The 22983-nt window shown below is 40.7% G+C and overlaps 2 protein-coding genes across 2 annotated transcripts in view; both read left to right on the top strand.

Moving 5' to 3' along the window:
- Window positions 1-22983, top strand: part of LOC143363140 (uncharacterized) — a 458910-nt gene that overhangs the window by 255107 nt on the left and 180820 nt on the right. The window lies entirely within an intron of this gene.
- On the top strand, window positions 8339-21044 carry LOC143363152 (uncharacterized). Its single transcript, XM_076803751.1, has 5 exons — window positions 8339-8499; window positions 9437-9623; window positions 18152-20091; window positions 20140-20964; window positions 21024-21044. The coding sequence occupies exons 1-5, from the start codon at window positions 8431-8433 to the stop codon at window positions 21042-21044; spliced, it is 3042 nt and encodes a 1013-aa protein (XP_076659866.1). The 5' UTR covers window positions 8339-8430.

Raw genomic sequence — 22983 nt, 5'->3', positions numbered from 1 at the left:
TAATTACACCTTGTTTTGCAAGCGTGATTGTAGTTAATAACTCGTCATATGAAAAGTGTAAGTCTGCTATTGCACTTTCTGCTCTTATAATCCATTTACTCATTTGTTCATCTTTTGAAATCCTCGCGTCCGTCAATTTTGAATCTATTATTAGGTGGTCTATTTGTTTTAGGCTGTTCGAGTCTATTGCTTTTCTTGTGAGTGCAGTTTGATTACTTACAATGGTTTTGAGTTTGTTGCTGGCGTCAAATAATTTGTCTATGTTAGCGTTTACTGTGCTTAGATCATCTTCGTCTAAGGTTCCGAATAATGACTTGGATAGTGATCCTACAAAGTTTAGTAATCCTCTCTTGTTGCGTGAATGAGTGATCATACGTAGATGTAAACTAAGTGATTCTAATTTTTTCATTCTTTCATTAATATTTTTCATCTCATCGTTGTATATGCAGTCATTCTTGCAATGCTTGTTTAATATGTTAATAAAAGCGGTTAAATCATCATAATGTTCAAATATTTCAGTTATATCTAATCCTACATAAACGTCTATTACGTTGGTGTATAAGTATGCTTTGTCAAGCTTCTCGTGAAAGATTGAATTCTCTTTTAATTCCACCATCTCTAGTCCGTTTGAGATGCAAAAGTGCCAGGCGGCTGTGATCGCCCTGGAAAGTAAAATTTTTGTCTGTTGCCATGAATCTTTTTAGTAAGCCCGTCCACTAAAATCTCGTAGTATGGCGTTACAACTTTCTTTATGACATATGGTCCTAACCATTCGACGTCTAATTTATTCTCTTTGTGATCGTTGTGTATTAACACATTGTCACCTTCTTTAAAAATTGTCTGGCTTCTAACTATCCTTCTGTCTTGGTCTCTTTTGTGTCTCTGTTTACTCTTTTCTAGCGTCTGTATGGCTCTGCGTAGTCGACTGTCCCATTCTTTCTTTCTAAACTGCACATCGTCCGCGTAGGTACGTTCTGCTTCAGAGGATTCTGCTTCTGCTGCAGAGGATATGGAGGAGGGCAGGTTGGCTTGTTGTCCAAACGTTAATTCAAATGGAGTGAATCCCGTAGATTCGTGTACCATTGTGTTGTATGCTAAGCAGCAAAAATTTAAAATCTCGTCCCATTCTGCATTTCTTTTTTTCTGTGTTGTACGTATCATGTCCTTTATGACAGCGTGTGTTCTTTCGAGTGATCCGTTACTCTGAGGGTGAAAGCTCGTAGTTTTAATATGTTTTATCTTAAACGCCTTTTCGTATTCTTGCATGAGGTGCCCTATAAAGTTGTTCCCTTGGTCTGTCAGTATTTTCTTGGGTGCGGAAAATATGTAAGTATAATGATTTAATAAACCGTTCCATATACTTTCGGTTTGTTGGTTCTTCAGCGGTACAAGTATCAGGTATTTTGTTAGTTCGTCATGTATTGATAATATGTATTGGTTACCTTGTTTCGTCTTTGGTAGTGGACCTAATAAATCCATTGCAATTTTCTCATTTGGTTTTGACGGTGTGTCTGGTATTACCACTTCTTCTTTTGGTCTTATTCGTGTAAGTTTATTCTTTTGACATATTTCGCAGTTCTTTATATATTCTTCTGTTCGTTCAAATAATTTCTTCATCTTATATTTACATTTTATTCGTTCGTATGTCTTCTGTATACCGGGGTGTCCTGTCAAATCATGATTTTTTTTTAGTACAGCTTCCGTTTGCTCATCAGTTAATGGTATTATGCTTTTGGGTGCAAAAATAAATTCTTTTACTTGGTCGTTAAAATAGATCATCATTCTGTAGATCATGTCGCGTAGCGAAATTTTGGTTACAATCAATAGTGTGGTGACGGATGTCGGGCATGGGAACCGTCGAGACGAAAACGACACCCTGTCGAGTGATTTGGGCGCCGTCGAGGACCGATACTCTTCGACTGTTTAGATTAAGATACAGCATTGGACTGTTTAGGTTAAGATACAGCATTAGACTGTTTAGGTTAAGATAGAGCATTAGACTGTTTAGCTTTAAGGAACTGTATGTGTGTGTTTGTGTGTATGTGCGTGTGTGCGTAGAGTGCGAGCTTGACGCGTTTTCTTTTAACGAAGACGATGCAGTCGAGAGAAAAGCGCACGTGAGAGAACTTCGGCCTGCGAGTTGCGGTCAGAGTTAAGAGAACAGAGTATTGCGTTGAGTTTTGACCTGCGAGGTGCGGTCAATTGCGTTGTGTAAGATTGTTTTGTCTCTTTTCTATTTTCAAATATATACAGGGTGGCCCACATAACTCTGAACAGCTCAATATCTCGAAAACTATGCCATCGATTTTAAAGTTCTTAGTCTTAAATTGCATGGAACTGAAGGGCCTTTCTGACTACATAAACGTGAAGTGGCCTCCCTTCCCTTTTAACGGGGGCGGGGAGGTACCTTTATAATTTTAAATGGAACGCCCTATAAAATGTTACATATTTAGATTCTACCGGAAAAAACAAGTCAATTTTGTCTGAAACATTTTTTTGTTAGATACTTCCATGATGAGATATAACAGTTTGAAGTTTTGAGTTGTAGGTACTTGAAGCGCTCGGAAATAGCGTTATGGAATTATACGCGCTTGAGTCCTTTGCTTATTCGTGAAGAAATAAAATGTACTTTAAATGAAATGTTCAAAATGTCCACCACGGGCTTGTAAACATTTATTTACTCGAAACATCAAAGTTGTTCTAACATTTTTTAACATTTCGGGAGTCACTGAAGCGCAAGCGTCACGTATTCTTTGTTTCATATCCTCTTTTGTCGTCGGTGGTTCAAACATAACTTTGGCCTTTACATATCCCCATAAGAAAAAATCTAATGGTGTTAGATCGGGGGATCGAGGAGGCCATTGACGAGGTACCCCACGACCTATCCATTTGTTCCCCTTTTTGGTTCAAAAATTGCCTGGTGATGATTGCAAAATGTGGAGGAGCGCCGTCTTGTTGGAACCACATTTCTCTTCTAACGTGCAGTGGCACATCTTCCAAAAGCGCAGGCAAATGATTTTTTAAGAAATCACAATAACTTGCAGATGTTACAGTTTCTTGAAAAAAATAAGGTCCAATCACAAAATCTGTGACGAAAAACGAGACACATACGTCTCGTTGCAACTTTTAATATTTTAAATCTTAAAAAGCAACACTAAAAAAAAATATCTGTTTAATTTGAATACGTTTGTCGGAGAATGTAACATTTCATAATCGATATGGTTCCGTGATGATTCACCTTCTCACCGACGAGAATTTCCTTCGTGGTCTTCTGCACCGACGAGATACCGTCGTTGGCCTTCTGTTTCTTACTCCAGCCAAAATCTATCCTAGAGGGCGGTAGAAAACACCGTGTGTGGGGCGGCGGCACGGTGGCGCGCAGGTTGCACGTTGTGCGCCTGCGCCAAGTCATGGGACGGAACGAGTCGTATCCGTTGTCGACTCTTCCTTCTTCTTCTCCGAGTCTTCTTCGAGAGAACCTCGATGCGCACATAGCGTCTCGCTTTCGTAAAGTGTATTCTGCGGCGTACTGCCGCTCGACCGTGTCGGTTCCGGACATAGTAGTCGCGACTCGTCTCGAGTGTCGCGAGCTCTCAGTCGGAAGTTGTTTGAATAAACCTTGTTATTTTTGGTTACTACCCGACGCGTGCCTTACTCGTGAGGAGTGGGCCTCACGTGTATAACCTAGTTCCTCCTTGCCGCGACCACGTGGCGCGTCCATCTTGGACACAGTCCGTCTGGACACTTATTTCGAGCTTTCTCGCCAGAGAACGCGTGGCCTCCGGCCACTGGTGACCCCAATCTCTCGTGTGTTGCGAGATCTACGTTCCCGGTCCCCACATCCGTGGAGGACCGTCGGAACACGTCATTACGTACATCTGTACGCCACCACCATTAAGGGGGCCGGCAGGGTTTGAAATCCATATGCTTATGCATGGGTCAAAACCTTTTCAAACTATCGCTTCAATATTGCAATGAGCAGTTTAAAAGTGGTCACTTGTGTTTGCTAAAAGTCCAATTTATGTCTGTATAGAGCCCAAATTTCGAATTTCTACCTCATCGCGGAGTAATTAACAATATTCGGCAGAAAATTCGAATTCTGAAGCAAGTATGACGTCACAAGATGGCTGTCGCTGAGAGATTCTCTTAATTTCGCGAGATTTAGTGTTCGTATCGAAAAAAGGGCTCTATACAGACATAGCGAAGACATGTACAAACACGGTGGTATGCATTTTTAATTGATTACTTACTTATTTAAGACGTAAAATGACTAGAAAAAAGGCACAATTTTGCGGTTCAGGTTACTAGCGCCACGGTCTCTCCGCGGCAAACATTGTACGTTGCGATAGAATACGGTCGATAATGCAGATCGATAGTACAGTTTTACGTATGTACGATATGTATGCTGCCGAATATTGTAAACTACTCCCCGATGAGGTGGAAATTCGAAATTTGGGCTCTGTATAGACATGTATTGAACCTTTGGGAATCACAATTGACCATTTATAAACTGCTCATTGCAATATTGAAGCGATAGTTTGAAAAGGTTTCTGACCATTGCACTTGCCGCTACGCGGCTCGTAACGTCAGGCTTGTTTCGTACGCCTCGCGACCGGCGGCATGCTGCCGAATATTGTTAATTACACCCTGATGAGGTGGAAATTCGAAATTTGGGCTCTGTACAGACATGTATTGAACCTTTGGGAATCACAATTGACCATTTATAAACTGCTCATTGCAATATTGAAGCGATAGTTTGAAAAGGTTTCTGACCCTTGCACTTGCCGCCACGCGTCTCGTAACGCCAGGTTGCTTCGAAATATCCGTTATATTCCAGTAACTAACTAGAATGAAGTATGTTGTTGTCCATGTGACAGTAGAAGAGGTTTAGCAATAATTTCTTTTTTGCAGCTTGAGGACTATTTTTAGAAATTACAGGCGAAGTTTGCAATTTCTGCCTACATTGTCGATGAACGGGCTTCGCTTGCGAATTATTATCACCGGAACTGTTTCTCCACTTCAGCTACACTTCTTTTTGTTTAATTTGGAAAGGATACGGCTGTTGTAAAATAATGTTTTCGACCATGACAAGTAACTTTATAGTGTAGGAAAGTGTAAACAAATTCTTTTTTTGCGTTTTTTTTCGAAGATGAGCCAGTGATTCACATGTTGGAAAAAATGTGGTCACATTCCCTGAAATTTCCCCTTCAAAATGAACCCTTCAGAAGAATGGAGAATTCTGATTGATTATGTATAGATGTGAGTTTGTATGTGAATTGAATATGTTCTACAAGAAAGGTGTCATTTCTCAATGAAAACCACGAGAACGTGGTGATTATTTACTTGACAATTAGGGTTTCATAAAATATACTTCAAAACCAGAATTTCATGTTGTTGGCTTTGCAGTCTGCAAGGTACTGTCTGCAATATATATGTTTAAATAAAAATTTCAAATAACGAATAAAAGATAAAAAAAATGTTATTCGTCATTGGAAGGTCATATCGTCGATTTGGGAGTTCTAGTCTTAGAATTTAATGGAAAAAGGGCGACACGTTTTTTGAAATGTCTGTAAAATCAACAATTTATAAGAGATCGAAAAATACTTTGAGATTCGGTCACTAAACACTACATATATTAAAATTTGAATAAAAGCCGAAACATTACTACAACAGGGATGACCCATAGTTCTCGAGGTAAAAAAAGGGTCATTTAGTCGTAAATAGGGATGTGCGGGCCGCCCGATTGTCGGGCGCCCGAATCGTCGGGTCGGGTCGCAGAAAGTCGGGCGCGCGATACTTCATGACACATCGGGCGGCCCGAGCGTTTCGGGCTACCCGAGAGTTTCGGGAAGCCTGCTCGACTTCGTCGGGCGGGTTCGGAATGAATCGGACAAGTTCGGGCGAGCGAGTTATCGCGATACCTGAGATTCAACTCTGCGTTATTATGAAATACATAATGGTAACAATGATATATGATTTCGAAATAATGCACGTTATACGTGAAAAATTTAAGAGAAAACAGCACAAAATGTAAAAAATTGTCATAATTTACCTTATTTTCATGCGTTCTAGTTGTATGTAATTTCGTAAGGATATTTTAACGACATTATCGATACATATGCAAGTTCATTCGGAGGAACAAATTCGTCAGAATGCCAGAAATATTGTCTCTTAAATTTTTCACGTGTAACGTGCATTATTTCAAAATTTAATACAAATAAAGATTATGCATATGTTTGCCAATTATACCTACGGTAATTATGAAAAAAACCAAGTATATTAAAAATTACGTTAATTAAGCTATGAAAGAAGTATCATTATTGCCATTATGTATTTCATAAGAACGCAGAGTTGAATCTCAGGTATCGCGATAACTCGCTCGCTCGAACTTGTCCGATTCATTCCGAACCCGCCCGACGAAGTCGAGCAGGCAGCCCGAAACTCTCGGGTAGCCCGAATCGAGCCCGCCCGACTTTCTGCGACCCGACCCGAACCCGAATACCGGGCGGCCCGCACATGTCTAGTCGTAAACGAAGTCTGCAGGTATTGCGGAGCGCACCCCACTCACCTACCTGAAACGGGGACACTCCGCGTCCTTTTCCAGCTCATTGTGAAGCCAATGTTCAATTCTCCATCCTTCTAAAGGGGTCATTACGAAGGGGAAACATTTTTAGTAGATACTTTTATGGTTTTACTTTTCTGACTTTATAATGTAATGAAGAAAGGGTGATCCTTTTTTTAACACGTCTATTTAAAATCAACAATTTTTAAGATATCGAGAAATCCTTTGACATTCGTTCATAGGTCGCCAAAGACTACAACATATTCAAATTTGAACAAAATCCCACAGCAGTACTCGAAAATGTGCCCGATTTCGCGTGGAATGACCTCGGTACACAAATGACTGATGCATGAAGCTTGAAGTCCATAATGAAGAAGCGCGGTATAAAATATAGCAGGCCACCGAAAATTATCGGAAAGTAGTAAAAAATATCACCTCGCAATTCTAATTGCGGATCAGACAGGATGTCAGTATCAGTCAACGTTCGAAAGGATAATATCATATAAGGGAGAAAAGACCGCATTTGTTCAGGAAAAGGTAGATGAACTTATGTCACATCACACAAACGTAATAGTAACTTGTTCGAAATCCGGAAAATCACAGGAAATTTATAAAATTTAATATATAATTATTATATAAATAATAATATATAATAATAGTAAATAATCCTGTTGTTAGTAAATAAATACATGCTATTTATAATTCAGAATGCAATTTTATGCGTGTTAATCGAATGAAAATATAAATACATAATGATAAAACATAATAAAATTTTTAAAAAATGCGTTAGTAGGCAGGATTTGAACCCTGGTCGTCGGGGTGAAAGCTTGGCACGCTACCGTCGCGCCACACCAATTCTTGTAGTCTAGAACAAATACGGCATGACATAGAAGATATATACATTTATATATATATACAATTTATAATATCGTAATATGAGACATATATATATATATATATATACATATATATAATAATATAAATATATTATTACATTTATGCGCTTCGTGGCATAAAAAGAGTTGCTTTAAATTTCATTTAAATGAGATTTGAATATAATTTTCTTTCTGACAGGAAGTAAATTCCGGCTCATTTTCAAGAAGTCCTGGTAATTTGTATAAAATTATTATAATGTTAAGAATAAACTGATTCAATTTAATATAAATCAAATGATTTCCTTAGCTTTTGCATACACTGACCGCCATTCGAGTTTCATTTCAGAGATATTAGCGAAAAACTGCAGAGGTAATGTGACAACAAGTCCTGCGTATATCTACGCGCCCGTGGCAATGTATATGTTAGCATGTGTTGGTCGGCTGAATTGGGCTCATGAGGCAGGAATCAGTTTCACGAAACGCTTGTACATTTACGGGTTTGACGACATGGCAACAGTGAGGCGAACGATGATATGTGGCAACCATGTCTAGTCGCAAGCTTTCTCTCTCAATTTTCGTTTCTCTCTTCTGTTACTACTCAAGTCGGCATTGCATATATTCTTTTTTACCGATATCTCGTAGACGCGACGTAGTTCCACAAAAAAACTTTTAACCATTCCACAATGAGTTTTCCCTACTGACCGTTCGAGGACCGTTCGAGAATTGGCGTGACAGTCAAGGTCAAATTCCTGCCGGCCCCCTTAAATCCCCACACGTGTTTTTCGAGCGACACATTCTCCCGTAAGGCTGGCAGTCTTTACATATATATATCTCGTCGGTGGCCCGGTTCTGTTCCAGGAAAGACGGCCCGGTTCGAAAACATAGTATATATATTAGTGTGTAAATGCAACAAACAGTAAAGGCAATGCTGCACTGAACCATGCTGTAAAAAAAGTTGTAAAAATCTGGGATTAGTTAAAGAATTATTAGAATATGGAGCTGAACATAAGAAATCGTGAACGCCGGCTTTATGATAATTGTTCCATATCTTTAGATAACGCTGTAAGTGATCTGGCATGTGCTAAATTGTTGATTAAATTTACTTTAATAAGGAATTTAAATAAGGATTACGGAAAAATTATTGATTTTTCTCCTTATAAAGGATGCAGTAATTACAGTAAATTATCAAGTTATCAAATGAAAACAGATGAAATAAAAGATAGGCTTCCACTATATATGTATATGAATTTGTTACAAATAACCTCAACATACATGTACTATATAGTAATCAATTATCTGTAAGACTAGCAAAAATTGATTATTCCGTACGCTATCGTATATATAATGATATCATATTAGATAAGGTAAAACCTTTTTTAGATAGAGCAGATTTATTAAATAAGTTAAGTAAGATACAATTTTATACTAAATTAGATATGGCAGATCAAGATGTCAAAGAAAAAAAAAAATTATTCTGTATCATGATTCTACATATAATACAACTGAATATCTATCTAATGACAACTTGTTAAACTTTATAGTAGCGTTTGAAGATTCCAATAAACGTACTTTTCAATCTTTAAGTTCCTTAAATAATCTCGTAGAACCGGGTACAAGACTTTATGAAACTTCTATAAGTAACAATACCAAACGTGTAAGATTAGAATAAATACATTTTTTATTAGTACTAGGGTTTTTTATGGACAACAATTAGTCGGATGGTTCCAGAGAGGTGATACATGACAGATTGCTATAATGCTTAAAACACTAAATTTAGTACTTTTTTATGTAAGTTGATAATCACTTCTCTTTGTTGTTTTCAAACAAGTTATTATTAGTAGGTGTTACTAAAAATTTAAACAACCAACACATTTTCCACACCCAAAACCAAATGTTGTTAGGGTTTTTCGTCCTGAAATTGCACGACTAGTAAATGTTTCTCTCGAAAATATTTCATTAACAAAAGATGGTATTTTAATTTTTTTTTTAATTATTCCAGAGTGGGTTTATGCATGTATCTAAACAACAAGCCAGTTTTTATCAAGAAGATAAACAGTTTCTATCACGTTCTTACACATCAAAAGAGGATTTTATTAGAGAATATAAAAAGCTCTACTGCATAAAGGCAAAAGCTGAAGAACTTTATCTCCTGGTTTTAACTGAACTCGAAGAGGCGATATCAGATGGTAATGTCGATAGCTTAACAAAATTAAGCAACTTCATTGATTACATAAGTGATGCAGAAGATCAAGTAACTTTGAGAGATTATTATGATAATCCTAACAACCCTGTTAAGAGTACTAACTTAGTTATCTTAGCTTGTAAACATAATAAGGTAATGATTTTAGAGTACCTACTTGGCAGTAATAGTCAAATTCTAAGTAATTTATCTATTGGCATCAGAGCAACTACTATATTACCAGATGATGAGGATGAAACATGCCATAATGCATTTTATTATGCTATACGTTCAGGCAATGTTGAACTTCTTGATACACTCATTAATAAATGGCCAGGCAATTATTTTGCTGTTCATTTCAGGGAATTAGATGAAATTCTTTCACAAGCTTATGAGGAATTAAAACTAAAGAATGTACCATTGTCAGAAGCTATAGAAATTTTTGTTGAAAATAAGTTAATAAACCTCCGTTTCTTCTCTAGTACTTCTGGACAAGATCAGAATGTGAAGAGTCATCTTAATAACATAAGAGAGCGGATTGAGTTAGTACTTCAAAATATTAGCTTGTTAAAGGCAGAGTACTCAAACACAGAGAAAGTAGATGAAAAGTTTTTATTCATAGCAAAATTTATTGCACAAAATATTCATATATTAAAACGGCAGTTGAAATCAACCTACAATAGACTGCCTTGGGAAGAAATGGAATTTTGTTTGATCAGTTTTGTTTCTTCTCACATAAAACGACAGTGTAACGTAAAGGATTGCGGTGGTTGCGGAATGACAGGAGTCGGAATATCTGGAGACATAGGATATATTTTCCAAACACGTTAGTACAAAGGATGAGGAGATAGGTTTTGTTATAAAATAGATTCTTTCTAAAGAGTGAGAGACAAAGCTAGCAACGATTAATTTAGGAAAAGATTTTATATAATACGCGATACCACCATCGGGCGTCCGGTTTATTTCAACCGTACTCTCCCTCTGGGAATACGACGACGACGCGGTTTCGCCTGTTTTCTCATGTCCGATCGGCGGCCGGCCTTCATGGCCGTCCTCTCCGAAACGTACAGAGGAACCAGGCGTCCCTACTCTCAGGCGGCCAGGAAGCTACCCTGTTCTTTCCTCTCGGCGGGCGGCCGGCCTTCATGGCCGTCCTCTCCCATGTATCCAGAGAGGCGTCCAGGTGCAACCCCTGTCCTCTCCTGGGCTGCTGGGCGTCCGATAGCATTGCTTCGTACTCTCCCGTCCTGTGGGCGGCCGTGGTCTGACTCGTCCTCTCCCACAGGTGCAGCCCTGCTGCTGGGCGTCCGATAGCATTGCTTCGTACTCTCCCATCCTGTAGGCGGCCGTGGTCTTACCTCGTCCTCTCCTACAGGTGCAGCAAGAGTGGCTACTCCGCGGTAATCTACCGATATTTATATGGACTCGTTGCTATCTTTATCAATAACGCGTTACTAGGGGTCTAGAAGGTTCCAGACCCCGCGGTTCCCCTTGAACCGCCGGCCACGCTGCCTCGGCGCAATTCTTCTATTACATCGGGGGGGGGGGGGTGACGAGGGGTCTTGACGCTTTATTGTTTCCCCGTCGCGTTACAGACTCCCCCTCTGGACACGACGGCGTCCCGACAAGTAGTCCAGGAATTCCTTCATCTGCGCCTCGTTTGCTTCCTTGGGTGCTCCATTGATGGGCCCTCACGCTGCTTACGAGGTCGTCCCCGTTTGCGGATGGATGTTACTGGCTCTGGTGGTTCTGCTCGTGCCCCGTTGTAAGGCCTTAGCGCCGAGGTGTGGTACACCCCTACGCATACAGGCTGGTCATCACGGGTCTCGATCTCGTAGCTGTTGGAACCCACGCGGCGCTTCACCACGTATGGTCCATCCCTCTTTGGTGCAAACTTTGATGTGTAGTTCCGCTCTCGCCTGCTGAGGGTGTGAGTGGTTACCCACACCAGGTCTCCTCTCTCGTATCCAGGGTTGGGCCGGCGTCGTTGGTCGGCATACTCCTTCCTCTGCTCCTGCTGTCGTTCTTGGTTCTGCTGGGCCACCTGCATCGTGTCTGCCAGCGTCAGCAGCTTTGGAGTAATTTCCGGCAGGAAATTTTCTGCTTGGATGATGGCCCTCAAGTCCCGATTTGCGTCATCGGGAGTCCTCAACTCTCTCCCGAAAGTAAGGTAGGCTGCTGAGTACCCGGTCGTCACGCATCTGGCCGAGTTCATTGCGAATCGGATGGTTGGCAGCCTCTCGTCCCACGTAGCGTGATCCCTACCGACGTAGATTCCAAGCTGCGCCTTCAGATCACGGTTCTTCCGTTCCACCGGATTGGCCTCGGGATGATAGACTGGGGTGAAAGCCTGATGCAGCCCAAAACAATGGGCTACCTGCTGCATGACCCCGCTGACGAATTGAGTGCCATTATCGCTGATTATTCGTCGTGGCATCCCAAACCGAAGCATAACTTCGTTGATGAGGACCTCTGCACAGGCTTCCGCCGTGGCCTGCTGCAATGGAAACAGTTCTACCCATCGTGAGGCTGTATCTTCTACGATGAAAATCCATCGATTCTCGTTCGTTGTGGACGGCAAAGGCCCAAAGAGGTCCATGGCGAGCACTTCGAATCTTTGCTGCATAACGGGCGTCTGTAACAAACCGGCTGGTTTTAAGTTATTCGCTTTATACCTCTGGCACTCCACGCAGGCTTGGACGTAGTCTGGGATTTCCCGGCTTATTCCTGGCCAAAAGTATCGGCTGATTATTCGGTGTAGCGTACGTTGTGCTCCATAATGACCCGCAGTGGCATCGTCGTGGTACGCTCGAAGAATTTCCTTTCTTTCGTGCGAAGGTACAACCAGCTGTGCTTCTTCCATGTCCACATTTGGAGCGTGTCGATAGAGTACTCCGTTGTTGACCAGATATCCCTTCATGGACCACTTGATCATTTCGTCGTCTCGCGTAGTCGATTCTAGTGCTTCGATTATAGTCTTCAGGGCCTCGTCTTTTAATTGTTCCTCTCGGGTTACTGCTGGTCCTCGTGCCGGTACGTCAACGGAAATCTCTGCGACCTCTGCTCTGTTTTCTTCGTTCCATGGCTCGCTTGGTAGTCTAGATAACATATCGGCAACAACATTGCATCGACCTGGAATATATTGTATATTAGGACAATATGGTTGAAGTAACAATGCCCATCGGGCGAGACGACCGCTGGGAGAACGCAAAGACATCAGCCATTTCAGGGGTTGATGGTCCGTGGCAATAGTGACAGAAGTTCCTTCGATGTAACCTCGGAATTTGTCGACGGCCCAGACTACTGCTAGTGCCTCTCTTTCTGTGGTTGAATAGTTGCGTTCCGCCGACGTCAGTAATCTGCTGGCATATTCAATGGGATGTTCCGTTTCCTTCTCGCCCTGTAACAGGACCGCTCCTATGGCGTAGGCGCTGGCATCGGTGCGTATGATGAAGGGCTGGTTCTCGTCGGCATATCGCAGGATTGGCGGGCTCGTAAGGGCTCCTTTCAGGTGCTCGAAGGCTTGTTGTTGGCTCGTCGTCCACTCCCAGGTTGCCTTTTTCTTTGTTAGCTGTGTCAAAGGTTGGGCAACTGTGGCGAAATTTGGTACAAATCGCCTATACCATGAACAAGTTTGCAAAAACGAAATAAGTTGTTTCAAGTTCGCCGGTGTAGCCATACATTGAATCGCCTTGACCTTTTCCGAATCGGGATGTATGCCTTCCGCTGTTAATACATGTCCAAGGTATTTGAGTTTTGGGCATCCGAGACGACATTTCTGTCGATTTATTCGGAGACCAAATTGTCGAAGCCTGTTGAAAACTGCTCTCAAGTCCTCGAGGTGTTCCTTGAAATCGGTGGAGAGTACCAGTATATCGTCCAGATAAACGAGAATATTTCGGCCTCCCAATCCAGCTCTCATCCGATCCATAAGGCGTTGAAAGGTAGCCGGTGCGTTCTTCAATCCAAACGGCATCCGTTTGAACCGGAAAATTCCGAAAGGCGTTGTGAAAGCAGTCTTGTCTTGGTCTTCGTTTCGTACACCAATCTGCCAATAACCTGATTGTAGGTCCAGCGCAGACATGAATCCCGTTCTCTTAGCCGAATGGAGCAGGTCGTCGATCCGCGGCAAAGGATACGAATCCGTAACGGTAACAGCGTTGAGCTTGCGATAATCCACGCAAACCCGAATACTGCCGTCCCTTTTCGGCACCAGAACTACGGGTGCGGCCCATGGTGATTCGCATTCCTCGATGATTTCTGCTTTAATCATTTTCTCTATTTCTGTGCGCAGCAATTCCCTCTTCGCAGGTGGTATGCGGTACGGTGGCACAGCGATTGGAGCGTGGTCCCCGGTGTCTATTCGATGGACAGCTTCCGCTGTCGGTGGTGCTTCTGTTTGAAATAAGTCGGCGTGTTCTTGCAATAATTTGTGGAGTTCTTGTTTTTCATCTGGAGAGGTACTTACCGCCTCGTCCTCCCTAATTTCTCCAATGTCAACGGTCGAGATGTCCATCCTTGTTTCAAATGTTCGAATGCATCGTTCAAATAATGAGTCGATATTTGGCCAATGGTTGTTCGACACTGGCTCATCCACCTCGGTTTCCTCGCGTAGGAATGCACTGACTCCCTTCGCGTCTTCACGGATCGGGCTCAAACATTCTGGTGGCGGTTCCGCGAACTCCTGCATCTCACGAACTAGATCTGCTTTTAAAGATGATAGAGGGGTCCCTGTCTCCCCCTTGCCGAAAGGTGCATTCCCGACCGGAACTTCTCCCTGGAAATCGTGTAGTTGTTTCGGTGCGTCTACGAAGTGCCATATTCGCTGCGGAACGTTCAACACAACTCCAGCGTCTTCGATGAAGTCGACGCCCAGTAAGGTTCGGTTGTCCCTTCCTTCCGGCAAGACGACGAAGGTGGTCCAAAGGCGGCGACCACGAAGCTCTACTTCCATCCGAGCGGCTTTAACACTCTGTATGCGCGGATTTCCGTCTGCCAACGCGACTTCCATTCTCCGTTCCTCGAAAACGTGTCCCTTTTTCATCAGCAGGAAGTATAGGTTTTGGCTTGCCACGCTGCACTTCGCTCCCGTATCGAAGAAGGCCTGTCCCTTTTCTCCGGCGATGGTGACGTCGACCGCTGGTCGCTGTCGTGGTTGCATTGATGCATTTACCGTGCAAAATGCTGCGGAAGTAGGTGGTGTGGTCGTCTTCGAGCAGTCCGGGCATTTGCTGCGTACAACTCCCGGTTTTCCGCATCCGTAGCATTGCAACGGAGTGCGACTTCCCTGGGGCTGTGAGAGTCTCGGCTGTAACATTGTTGCGACGGTCGTCGGTTTCGGTCCTGATATGTTGTTCTTTCGGAAACGACATTCAGTGGTGGTGTGTCCTGGACGGCGGCAAATATTGCAGCGGCGGTGATCCCTGGGATATGGTTCGACGAATATTCCGCCCGTCCGACGGTGATGGGTTTTACCTTGATCCTCCTTCTCGAGGTCTTCTACATCTCGGGCACGCTTGATCAACTCGGTGAATGTTTTCACCGATTCCCGGGGAATCTTTTTCCGGAGCGGAAGACGAAGGAGACCGTATATCATATCGATCTGGACCGTCTCCGGGTGCGGGTTTGGTAATTCTGCCAACTGGGCCCGTTTCCGACTAATAAAAAGATCCGTCGGGGTATTTGAATCCTGTGTAGTCCGGAACAACTCCGTGTACACCTGATACGCGGGACGTCGAGGTGCGAAGGTCGATTTTATTGTCTCCAATGCTTCTTTCCATGATGAGACGGATGCTCGTACACCCCGCCACCAGACAGCTGCATGTCCCTCGAAGAGCAGTGGAAGTCCTTTTAATGCGTTTTCATCGCTAATATTTTCGATATCTTTAAATATCGATACAGCGGCGATGAACGCACTGACTCTCATGTAGTCATGAGAGCCGTCGAAGCGTTCCCTGCATCTCGTAAAGCTTCTTTGACAACTAGGTGTCTTATCGTGTAACGATCCGAGGAGTTGTGAGAACTGGCTCGAGGAAACTGGACCGTTGGACTGGGACTCAGGTCAGGATTGGAGGTGGAGTCGGAGTTCTGGTCGTGAGCCTCGGCCTGCACGTTGGGCGACAACATTTTGTAACGTAAAGGATTGCGGTGGTTGCGGAATGACAGGAGTCGGAATATCTGGAGACATAGGATATATTTTCCAAACACGTTAGTACAAAGGATGAGGAGATAGGTTTTGTTATAAAATAGATTCTTTCTAAAGAGTGAGAGACAAAGCTAGCAACGATTAATTTAGGAAAAGATTTTATATAATACGCGATACCACCATCGGGCGTCCGGTTTATTTCAACCGTACTCTCCCTCTGGGAATACGACGACGACGCGGTTTCGCCTGTTTTCTCATGTCCGATCGGCGGCCGGCCTTCATGGCCGTCCTCTCCGAAACGTACAGAGGAACCAGGCGTCCCTACTCTCAGGCGGCCAGGAAGCTACCCTGTTCTTTCCTCTCGGCGGGCGGCCGGCCTTCATGGCCGTCCTCTCCCATGTATCCAGAGAGGCGTCCAGGTGCAACCCCTGTCCTCTCCTGGGCTGCTGGACGTCCGATAGCATTGCTTCGTACTCTCCCGTCCTGTGGGCGGCCGTGGTCTGACTCGTCCTCTCCCACAGGTGCAGCCCTGCTGCTGGGCGTCCGATAGCATTGCTTCGTACTCTCCCATCCTGTAGGCGGCCGTGGTCTTACCTCGTCCTCTCCTACAGATGCAGCAAGAGTGGCTACTCCGCGGTAATCTACCGATATTTATATGGACTCGTTGCTATCTTTATCAATAACGCGTTACTAGGGGTCTAGAAGGTTCCAGACCCCGCGGTTCCCCTTGAACCGCCGGCCACGCTGCCTCGGCGCAATTCTTCTATTACATCGGGGGTGGGGGGGGGTGACGAGGGGTCTTGACGCTTTATTGTTTCCCCGTCGCGTTACAACAGGAAATTAATCTATTCTATAATGCCACATTGAATAAAAGTAAAATACTAAACCACTTAGAAAATTTTGCAAAGGAACTTAAAGAAGAAAAAGATACTATAGAAGGTGTGCACATTGGTAAATTTGCTGATCTACCAAAGTTAAAGCGTGAGAGTGTTGTTGCAGAGGTCGTTAGCAATTATCCTCAATTTGGAGAGTTGTATAGCGATTATCAACAAATGAGGGATATTCATTCTTTAGAGAAAATAAGTGATTATATAAAGTTGGCGTTATCAGCTGATCCTAAACAAAGGGAAGGACAGTTAATTATTACAAGGGTTTTACAAGTTATTGGTGAATATTTAAAAAACACTCTAGAATCTCCTAAGTTATCTAGCACTACAAGCGAGCTTCTTCTACTATCATTACCAAGCAACACAAGAGAAGTCATTATAGATTTACGTAATTCACTATCACATGCTTACTCGCTCTCTAAGAGAACAGAGATTGAGGAAAATACAGATGTTAGCTTTTTTATTGGTGTTCAAAATGATATTAAAAGAATCGATAATGTAATTTCTGACATTCTTTACAACAACAAGATTAAAATGATCAGAGTATTGCTAAAAAAAATTACCAGTAGTGAAAGCTTAGATGAGGTAAAAGAAGTTGTTGGAATATTTAGTAACGTTGAATTAGATGAAACGATTACAGAGAGTTTTAAACTGATGGAACATGATAAGCTTGAAAAACTCATTAAAGAATTAAGCAATAATATAACTGACAAGACATATTATGAAAAGGAGCTGTTTAATAAAATTGATGACATAATCAATTTTGCAAAAACTAAATCAAAAAATATCGGAACTGATTATGTTACGGGGTTTATATCATTAAAGATCTTAGGTGTTGGTTTGAACGACAATAATATTGACCATAATGTTATTAGGGGAATGAAATTCTTTGCTAATAAAACACTAGAGAATATTCGTTCCCAAATAGAGTCTCACAATCTTAAAGAAATTGCCAAACTATATCAATGAAAATTTTTCATAGTGCTAGGTCAAGAATACAGGATGACAACCTTGGTAAAGTAAATAGATTGACTTGTGAGATTTTTTACATTGCTGAACTTGGAACAGGTGACCTTAAATGGATTGAGGAACTAAGAGACAAGTTAAATGAGAAAGGTTCGTTTATTCCTATATATAAACAAAGGAAAGCTTATAATATAACAGAAGAAAAATATAATAACCAGCTTGAACTGAAGTTATCTGAACTGAAAAGTATTTTGAGGAATAACGCATTAAGTGGCAAGTTAATTGAAAAGCTCCCTTCCTACAAGAGGAATAAAAAGTTCCAAGCAGTAGTAGAAATGCTTGTTCTGGATATAATGTCAATCTTAGGTAGATCAGAGAAGCATCTAGAAAACAATCTACTTTTTTTAGATGATAACACTCCATTATTAACTGGAAAATGTTTGCGTAATCACTTAGCACACGATAATACCTTAGTTGATGTATTGTTATCTGATCCCTTGATAGCAGTTATCTTGAACGCTAAAAAACTTATTTCAGAAAATGTAATAAAAAATAAGAGAAAAATTGGCAAGTCGGTAAGAGATGATCCTTCCAAGTTGAAAGATAAATACGATCAAAACCTTATCACTATTACTAATCAGGAAGAAATGTTTGCTGCGTTGGAAGAAGGAAATCTTGAAGACTTAAAGAGTTATCTCAGAAAAGGAGCAGATATCAATGCTAGAAGTATTAACTCATCGACCACATTACATTTTGCTGTTCATGGACCTGGTCTCGTGGTTATAAAATTTATCATTGATCAAAAGTTAGGTGTCAATATTAAAGATGTACATGGTCAAAGTCCACTTCATATTGCTGCTGCACATGGAAGGAAAAATATTGTGGAATTTTTTATAGGAGAAACAGGTGTATATGTTGATGATCTAGATAATAGTGGAAAAACATCACTACATATTGCAGCTGAAAACGGTCACAAAGATGCTGTTGAAATTCTACTAAAAAATAATGCTAATACTAATACCAAAGATATAGCTGGTTATTCACCTTTACACTATGCAATAAAAAACAATCACATTGATGTTGCTAAGATTATGCTGGAAAAAGAAGCGAATGTTGACATCAACGAGACTATGGGTGGCTTTACGTCACTACATATAGCTGCAGAAAGTGGTTATCTAGGGCTAGTGAATTTTTTACTGAAAAATGGGGCAAATGTTAATGCAAGAAACGATAAGGAGGGAATGCCATTACATACAGCAGCACTAAATGGCCACCTAGAAGTAGTGAATGCTTTAATTCTCAAAGGAGCCGATGTTAACTCCAGAGTTATAGATGGTTGTACACCATTACACTATGCAATAGAAAACGGTCATGAAAAGATAGCTAATATTTTATTGAAGCATGCAGCTAATGTTAATGTTGTTGACAAAACCTATAATAACACACCTTTGCACTACGCAGCAAAAGATGGACATGAGAAAATTGTTAAGTCTTTACTGACAAATAAGGCAAATGCTAATATTGCCACTGTGGAAGGTATAACCCCACTACATTTTGCAGTGCCGAGTGGCTACTTAAAAATAGTTGTTGCTCTTCTTGAGCATGGTGTTAACATTCGCGCTAAAGATAAAAATGATGCTACACCATTACACTATGCAGCAGAGAGTGGTCATAAGGCAGTTGCTGAGCTTTTAATAAAAAATGGAGTAGAAATCAATGATAAAGCCAATAATAATCTAACACCATTACATGTAGCTGTTCGGAAAGGTCACAAAGATATTATTGAACTCCTAATAAGAAATAAAGCTGAAGTTAGAGCTCAAGACATTAAGGGTAGTACACCACTACATGCAGCTGCAATGAATGGTAGCAAAGATATTATTGATCTTCTAATAAAAAATAAAGCTGAAGTTGATGCTAGATCTAATGATGGCATGACGCCATTGCATGTAGCTGCTCTAAGTGGACATAAAGACGCTATTGCTTTTCTAATAAAAAATAAAGCTGAAGTTGATGCTAGATCTAATGATGGCATGACGCCATTGCATGTAGCTGCTCTAAGTGGACATAAAGACGCTATTGCTTTTCTAATAAAAAATAAAGCTGAAGTTGATGCTAGATCTAATGATGGCATGACGCCATTGCATGTAGCTGCTCTAAGTGGACATAAAGACGCTATTGCTTTTCTAATTAAAAGTAAAGCTGAAGTCAATACTAGTGCTAATTATGGTATTACACCTTTACATGCGGCTATTGTAGGGGGTCACAAAGATATTGTGAACCTTTTAATAAAAAATGAAGCCAAAGTTAATGTGGAAGATGTTGCAGGTAGTACACCATTACATGTAGCTGTGGAAGGAGGTCATAAGGAAATCGTTGGGATTCTTGTAGCAAATAGAGCCAATGTTAATGTTAAGAGTAACAACCTAACAGCATTGCTATCTGCTATTAAGCATAACCACAAGGAGATCGTTGAAGTTCTTATAGAAAATGGAGCTAGTGTTAATGCAGAAAGTGGGTAACCTTTAGCAGTAGCAGTGCTCTATGGTTATAGGGATATTATAGAGATTTTGCTAAAAAACAAGGCCCGTATTAATATGAAAGGTCCTGAAGATGCTACACCATTACATTTGGCTGCTAAAAGAGGCCACAAGGAGATAGTAAATGCTCTGATAGCAAGGGGAGCCAATGTTGATGCTATAACTATTGATAGTACAACACCATTATATCTTGCGGCGCAAGAAGGCCATGAAGAAGTTGCTGAAATTTTGATAGCAAGCAGGGCTAACGTTAACGTTGTAAATTTTGAAGGTACTCCACTACATATAGCTGCAGGACAGGGCCATGTTAATGTTGTTGAAGTCGTATTAAGTAATGGAGCAAAAGTTACTGTTAAGGACAATAAGAGCAGAACACCTTTAGAATTAGCAGTTGCACATGGTCATTTACAAGTGGTGAAAATTTTACTGCAATATAAAAAAGTAGATATGAACGCTAAAGGCAACGATGATTGGACGATACTACACATTGCTTCACAAGAAAGTAATTTAGAAATGGTAAAATGTCTAGTAGATGAAGGGGCTAATATTAATGTTAAAAATGCCTCTGGATCAAAGCCTATACATATTGCAGCCAGAGAAGGGTACAAAGACACTGTAAAGTTTTTCCTTAGCAAGGGGTTAAGTGTTAATGAGCTTGGTACAGCTAACCAAACAGTACTGCACTATGCTGCAATGATAGGTCAGCTAGAAGTTGTAAAATACTTGATAGCACAAGGTGCTGACGTTAATGCTAAAGATACTAATGGCTTAACCCCTATGCATATTGCTGCTAAATTTGGTTATAAAGACGTTATTGAAGTTTTATTAAAAAATTGCGCAATTTATAATGCTGTTGACAAACTTTATAGAAGACCTATAGAAATGACTAACAACAAAGATGTTATCAATTTATTAGCATCAACTGAAAAATTATTTGAGTCTGTAAAACGTAATAGCTCTTCAGAGGTTGAAAATGACATTAGAGCAGGAGCATTTATTAATGCAAGAAATGCTGATAGTGGAATGTCATTACATTATGCTGCATGGAAAGGCTATGACGGAGTTGTCAAGATTTTATTACAGAATAAAGCCAATCCCAATGTGGTTAGTAGCAAGATATGTACTCCTATACATTATGCTGCTAAGTTCTCACATTTAAAAATTGTAAAAGCTTTACTGTCTCATGGTGCAGTATATAATGCTGTTTCTGACAGCGGTAAAACACCATCAGACTTCACTGTAGATAGAGATATAACTAGCTTATTTAAATTAATTAGTGAGTCATTTAAAAAAGTTAAAGAAGGTAATGCTCAAGTTATTAATGACCTAAATAAGATAAAGGACATTGATACAGTAAAAGCAGTGATGAGTGCTCGTAACAAAGAGAACAAAACGTTAGTACTTGCTGCAGTACATAGTAACTTTTCAAAGGTCGAGCAGTTGAAGCAGATATCGCAAAGTGGCGTATCCGCTCAGATTGATGCAGCTATAGTGTTCTCGAATCAAGGCAATTACCAAAGAGCCTTAAGTATTTTCAGAAGCGCATTTGAAAGAAGAAAAGAAATACTAGGACCAGATAATCCTGGTACTTTAGATATTCAGACATATATAGCCCAAGTGCTATATAAGCAAGGAATTTACCAAGAAGCTTTAAATATGATTGAAGAGATTTTTCAGAAACAAAAAGAAATGCTGGGTTTAAATGATAAGGACACTTTAAGTACAAGAAGTACAATCGCTTTAGTGCTACATAGACAGGGGAAAGATGAAAAAGCTTTTAATATTTATCAAGAAGTCTATCAGAGACAAAAGGAAATATTAGGGTCAAATCATTCAGATACCTTAAATATTCAGTTTCACATGGCATTAGTATTAGATAGACAGGGAAAATATGAAGAAGCGTTAAATATCAATAGGGCAGTTTTTGAAAAGAGGAAAGAAACACTAGGTACACATGATCTAGCCACTGTGAGTGTCAAAAATAATATAGCAATGGTACTAGCTAACCAAGGTAAATACGAAGAGTCCTTAAAAATCTATAAAGAGGTTTTTGAAAACAAGAAAATAATTTTAGGTATTAATCATGCTGATACTTTGAGAACGTTACATAACATTGCTGGGGTACTCTTCAGTCAAAATAAATATCATGAAGCCTTGAAAGCTTTTCAAGAGGTTTTAAATATCCAGAAAAAAGCTTTACAACAAAATCACCCAGAAACCTTGAATACTCAATGCAACATAGCAAATGTACTTTTTGCTCAAGGCAAATGGATCAGCGCACTTAAAGTCTACAGAGAAAGTTTTGATCAAAGAAAAGCTGTTTTTGGACCAAGTCATCCGAGTGTTGTAGATATTTTAAAAAAGATAGAATCAATTAATATTAGATTTAAGCTTGAGGGTAGCAAAGCATCAGAGGTTCTCCAGCATCTGCAAAAAGATATCAACATTGCTGCTAGTAAAGGTAATATACAAGCTGTTCAGCGTTTATTAAAAAATGGAGCTGATGCCAATGATAAAGTTATTGATGGAAGAACACCATTACATTATGCCGTTAGCAATGGGCAGATGGGTATTGTGAACATCTTACTAAAAAACGGAGCTGCTGTCACTCTAGTTACTAATAAAGGCAATACACCATTACACACTGCTACTGCCAAAGGTTACAGAGAAATTGTTGAGGTTCTGTTACAACATATCAGTCGTGATAAATTAATTGACTTTATTAATGCTAGAACAACTTCTGGTGGTACTACATCACTTCATGTTGCGGCTAAAAATGGCTTCTTAGAAGTTGTAAAATCTTTATTAAAACATGGTGCAACTTACAAC

The sequence above is a fragment of the Halictus rubicundus genome, unplaced genomic scaffold, assembly GCF_050948215.1.
Source record: "Halictus rubicundus isolate RS-2024b unplaced genomic scaffold, iyHalRubi1_principal scaffold0025, whole genome shotgun sequence".
NCBI lineage: Eukaryota > Metazoa > Arthropoda > Insecta > Hymenoptera > Halictidae > Halictus > Halictus rubicundus.
Note: the sequence above shows the minus strand (reverse complement) of the source record. Positions and strands in the feature narration are given on the sequence as shown.